This window comes from Cyprinodon variegatus, unplaced genomic scaffold, assembly GCF_000732505.1.
Source record: "Cyprinodon variegatus isolate N-32 unplaced genomic scaffold, C_variegatus-1.0 Scaffold23, whole genome shotgun sequence".
Lineage (NCBI taxonomy): Eukaryota > Metazoa > Chordata > Actinopteri > Cyprinodontiformes > Cyprinodontidae > Cyprinodon > Cyprinodon variegatus.
In genome coordinates, this window is record NW_015150476.1 from 896870 (window position 1) to 902650 (window position 5781).

At 35.9% G+C, this 5781-nt stretch overlaps 1 protein-coding gene across 1 annotated transcript; it reads left to right on the top strand.

The window, feature by feature from the left end:
• The first annotated feature begins 3020 nt into the window (after positions 1–3020).
• LOC107095684 (myosin light chain 4-like) lies at positions 3021–3972 on the top strand. Its single transcript, XM_015391906.1, has one exon. It carries the CDS (start codon positions 3108–3110, stop codon positions 3714–3716), a length of 609 nt encoding a protein of 202 aa, XP_015247392.1. The 5' UTR covers positions 3021–3107; the 3' UTR covers positions 3717–3972.
• The last annotated feature ends 1809 nt before the right edge of the window (positions 3973–5781 follow it).

Below are 5781 nucleotides of genomic sequence, written 5' to 3' on the forward strand. Positions count from 1 at the left end.
ATATATATATATATATATATATATATATATATATATATATATATATATGTGTGTGTGTGTGTGTGTGTGTGTATCTATATGAGAGAGAGAGAGAAACACATTTCCAATAGGCTCCTAGAAAAGCACTTCAGGATGTTGATTAAACTTTATCATCCCACCCCACTTGCCTGCCTCAGGATCCTGCATTATTTCTAAGTGTCATGAGAAAATATAAAATATCCAGAACTGTGTCATCCATTCTTTCCTTCTGCCCCTATTTCATAATGCCAATGAAGAAAGGAAAAAAAAAAAAACATGGATGTGAAATATAGAGTGTTTTAGAGCAGATATGCCACTTGGTCTCTGCTGCATGTCTTCCACTTTGTTTCCAGCAGGGTAAAAAGCTGGACATACACACAAGCACATACACACTAAAAGACGACAAATTAGCTGTCAGTTTTTGCTCTCCATGTGACCTCCAAAGCCAAGAGAGAGGAGATAATGATCTTAGACTAAGGACAGTTATATAGGCATAGATCCCGCCTCCCCCCCCACACACACACACTAAAACAACCCGGTCCAAGGACTTTAGACTTGGGATTGACAGATCAAGCGGGACTGGCATGAAGATAGAAGAGGGAGAATTTGAATATTGCATTACTGATTTTAGCTTTTAAAAAATGATTTGATAAATTGCAAGGCATGCATACAATTAAGGCTGCTATGATTAAAATTGTGTCAAAGATCTGCACATCCTGGAAAGGCTCTCTTCCATAAATTAGATGAATATTTTGTTGATTAATTTGTCATTCACTGAATGGCATTACCAAAATGCCATTTACATAAAGTGATATTTAGTAAACTATACACTTAATAAAATTTGTTTGTCACTCTACACCTAAACTATTCAAGGTGTATAGAAAAGAGGCATAACAACTTGTAAATGGAAACTTTCAAACTACTCAGATTACCTTTGCTGTCCTGTAATTTTTACTAATACTGTATCAATTATATTGTTTTAAGGCCAAAATACTTCATCCTTACAATGGTAGAAAAGGATTTTAAAAAATCAAATTCATCCTAAATTTTGGTTATAATAAAAGTATTATACATTTTGAAACATTTAGTTATTCTTTTGTTTTTATTTAGTTTTAGATAGTCTTTGTCAAAATTTGTCTTCTTTTTACCATTAAAAAATATTTTATTAGTATACAAAAATATCTCCATCGTCTATCAAACACTATTAATAGTGCATGTTTAAATAAATTATATATTCTGACCAGTCAACTGTGTCTTGTAGTTGGCTAAAGTCTTGCTGCTATAACTTAAAACTTTAGCCTCCATACAATTCATCTATCAGATTCAAACTGTGACTGTATCATGCAGAAAAGTGGAACTCAGTGTAAATGCAGGGGGGCATTATAAAAGTGAACTAAATAAGTGACGAAATTTTAGAGGTAACTAAAAAAATTATTAATTGTAACATTCTGTACTTTTTCTACAGCAAACAGTTTTAGAAAGGCTGTTTTGAGATTTAAAGGGGATTTTATATATGTTTGTTTTTTGCAATACTTTACTGTATTTGATTTTTCTATGGCTAGGCATGCATTGTAGGAGTTTCTGCACTTTTCGGGCCGTTTCTCCAGTTGTGCAACTTTGAAATGAAATCGGCCTTTGTGAGGTGTTCGTGAGCCAATCCTGCTGTTGAAGCAGGCCATGAGCTTCTATGAGCTGATTCACCACAACCTCATACAGTGCACATGTGCAAAGAAAAGGAGTTCTTCTTCTTCTTACAGATTGACAAGTCAGACAGATTTCCATCTCTCGGCCTACGTGTGGTTTTTGGACGTACAGTGTGAGTATCTAGATTGTATCAGGGCATCCGTAAAGGGCCGTACAGTGTAAGAACATACGTACATTGGGAGCTGTGAACTTTTGAACCCTGAGGACTCATCGGACAGATTTAGCTGTTGCTGTGTACAACTGTTGAAAATACAATACAGTGTTTGCCTGCCTTTAAAATGTTTGATCAGAGCAAGGCCCAAATGTTTCTTCTTTTTTTTTTGGTTTTAAAATATCACTAAAAATGTAAACGTCACACTGGACCCTAACCAAGTGATATGTTCAAGTTATTTTTACAGAATCTTGGATCTTGTTTTCCCATAAAATTTATTTTTTTATTCTACAAATTATTATTAATATTTTTTTTGGCCCATTGAGCGCATTTATTGAGAACTTCTATTTTCTCTTTACCTGAGGTATGACACTTATGATGTTTGGAAGTCCGTTAACATAAGGAATAAGACAACTGTATTTGATATATTTTTGCAAATTTTAAAACTGTCTTAAAAACAGTGTTGTGTGCTTTTGCTGAAAACGATAATCATGCAAATTAACCAAAAGGGCTTAAAATCAATCACTCTGCATTTTATTTATATTGTATGAGTTTTTCTTGTTTAATAATATTACCAAAATAAATATATTTTGACCGTTTTTGTTGTTTATTTATCTACATCCATATCTCAACAACTAAATTAATTCAACTAATAGCAATTCTTTTAAATATTGTTAGGGAAAGCCCTTGTATCCAACCCTGAGACACTTTTTCCATGCTAGGCATGCTAGGCATATTACCTTACTATTGTATACGTACAAACATAATTCATTTAAATTATTTTTCACAAACATGATTATGAGACTAAACATTATCTGCTGCAGTGTCATTAGGAGTCATTAAGAAACCATAGAACCTTTCTATATTTAACTATAAAGCTATTTCATGCTTTTAGAATGATGTCTGGCTTCCCTCTTATCCCTTTGTCCATCAGAGAAGGCCAGCTTTTTCTAGCTAATGCAACTGTACCCCCCACAATGACAGCAAATAGCCCTGTCGGCTAGATGACAGCAGCTGAGAACAATACTTAATGTTGACATCACTTTATGGCTATTTTAGGTTTCTTCCTTTTATAGTGAGCTGTTTCAAATTGCTATGCTGCTCCCCAGACAAGGCACATATAAAAACATGGAAAGAGGAGGTTCCCTCTGTAGTTGAGAGTCACTTCAACTCTGCTCACCCTCTGGTTAATTTCTTTCAAAGTCCCCAGCTCACCTTTGAATATATTTCTAACATGCCACCCAAGAAGATCGAACCAAAGAAACCTGAGCCCAAGAAGCCAGAACCAAAGAAAGATGCAGCTCCAGCTTCTAAACCAGCTCCACCTCCAGAGCCACAACCTGAACCACCCAAGGAGCCTGACTTTGATCCAAAAAGTGTTGCTATTGAGTTCTCGGCTGATCAGATCGAGGAGTTCAAGGAGGCTTTTACCCTGTTTGACCGCACACCAACTGGAGAAATGAAGATCACATACGCTCAATGTGGGGATGTGATGCGTGCTCTCGGCCAGAACCCAACTAACTCAGATGTACTAAAAGTCCTTGGAAAGCCACGGCCGGAAGACATGAACATTAAGATGCTGGACTTTGAGACTTTCCTGCCAATGCTTCAACACATCTCCCGTGCAAAAGATCAAGGCAACTTTGAGGATTTTGTGGAAGGGCTTAGGGTTTTTGACAAAGAGGGCAATGGCACCATTATGGGAGCAGAGCTTCGTCATGTGCTGGCAACACTTGGAGAAAGAATGACAGAAGATGAAGTTGACAGACTGATGGCTGGACAGGAGGATGCCAATGGGTGTATCAACTACACTTCCTTTGTAAAGCATATCCTCTCCGGTTAACAAGGACATTCAACAGAAAAGAAAAACTTAAAACTTTGTCATTTATTGGATCAGTGTCTAATTTGTGATGATGTTAATCTGAAAGTATTACAAATATGATGGTGTTAAACTAAGAAATGGATTTTAAGGAAAAGTTGATTCTATGAAGTATGAGTCGTTCTTCTGAATAAACTTAAAATGTATCACTTAAAACATCAGTGATTTTCCTTTGGAAATGAAAATACATTGGTTAATAAAACAACAAAAAAACATGATTACTAAATCCATCGAGAAAAGTGTCTTTTTTATACTAAATACTTAATTTGGAAGGAAAAAGGACAACCTACCAAGAACTGCAGAATAAGGTGCACTTTTGGCAAAATGTTATGTATATTTTGGTGAAGGAAATAACAACAAATATTTGGTTCTGTCTTTGAAAGGAGAAAATATTTTTTTTTTATGGTCTACTTCACAAAAACAGTTTTAATAGGCTTGCTTTTGTGAAGCAGCTGCTTTGATTCAGCATATATATTGTTCAGAAACACCCCACACACACACACACACACACCCCCCTCCACACACACACATTTCAGAACTGCAAGACAGGTGCACTAAGGACAGACCTCCACAGAATATTCACAGAGCTGGCAATACAATTTGTGTTGCCTTTGTATGGGAACAGATTAATTTAAACTAAAAAAAGATATAAAAATATAAATCAAGATATAAAAAAACTGCATATAAAAAATGGCAAAGTGATTTTTTTCTTTTTTGCTCAAATTTAAGTTGAAAAGGAGATATTATAAGAGTGACAGCAGCAAACAATAAAGAGTGTGGAGTTTGAGTAAAAGTTAAGTTATATTCTCTTTGTGACTTGTTTGGTCATCTATGCTGTACTGATGATGTTTTGAAAGAGCCAGACTCGATGTTAGAGAAAATTCAGTTTAATTTATCAAACCCTAACTCTAAATTGAGGATCCTTTTGTTCACGGTTAATTAAAAGAGTTTTTGAGAGGGCTCAATTGATCCGAGTCTAAGTAAGGGCAAAGTTTGTGTTTGCATATATTCCTGGTAGTATCACTAAAATCCATTTCATTCAAGCACAGACTTTTTTTTTTGAGGGGGGGCGTCCAAAAGTCAGTTTTGGTCCCCTGCACTTTTTGCTGTCCAAAGACAATGTTACGCTACAGTACACAGACAAACGCCGAGCACTTGAATGAAGGGGAAAAATGCAGCTGAAGTTGAAGCCTGCTTCACTGAGTTTAGACCACACACAAGCTCCTGATTGGCTCACCATCTTCTCTTGTGTGATTGCCTGTCACCGCTGTCACTCCTGAGACGCTCACTTTACAATAAATCGGATTTGCTAATGAATCGGGTTTGTGATTGGATGGCTGCAGCACTGCCAAAGTCCTATGCGCTACCCTAATTAGAACTGTAGGGTCAAAAGTCTTTTTATCTACGTTATGGTACGTTTTGGATTTTTGAGATATCTCAAATGGTCCAGGAGTTATAGTCTTAGAGAAGAACATGGATCTGCAAAAGACAACAGACGGTGAGGGAATCTGCTACTGTAAGTTGGGCATTTGTTATTCTCATTGGGTCACATAATCTCGAAGGGTTGTAATATCAGATGTATTGATTTACATGAATCTATGAATTGGTCTCATATGCGTGCATGTGTTTGGTGACTAGATTTGCAGCCAGGCTGTCTGAAAAAAAGAGAGACATAAGAGACTTCTTAAAAAGTCAAAGTGTAAGTAACAGCCAAAAAACTGCGTAACACCCCTCCTAAAAAACCTTCTTAATTTTGTTTTTTTTAAATCCAATCTAATAATAATTGTAAAACTACATGTTTTAAATCTACCGGTACATGGATATATTTTGTGAGGAAAGGGATAGCAGAGATGCAAGAGAAAGTGGAGGAAACATACAGAGAAAATGGAGGAAGCAAACAGATATACAAGAAAACACGCTGAACTTATACAAAAGAGTTATATTAAAAAATACTTGTGTCCCCCTCACTAATGAAATCAAAATTTTGTCCATGCCTACAAGCAAATTTATTCAAACTGAATCCACCGAT

Excerpts from the sequence above, each read along its gene's own strand:
- LOC107095684 (XM_015391906.1), top strand. The coding sequence starts at position 3,108 with ATGCCACCCAAGAAGATCGAACCAAAGAAACCTGAGCCCAAGAAGCCA.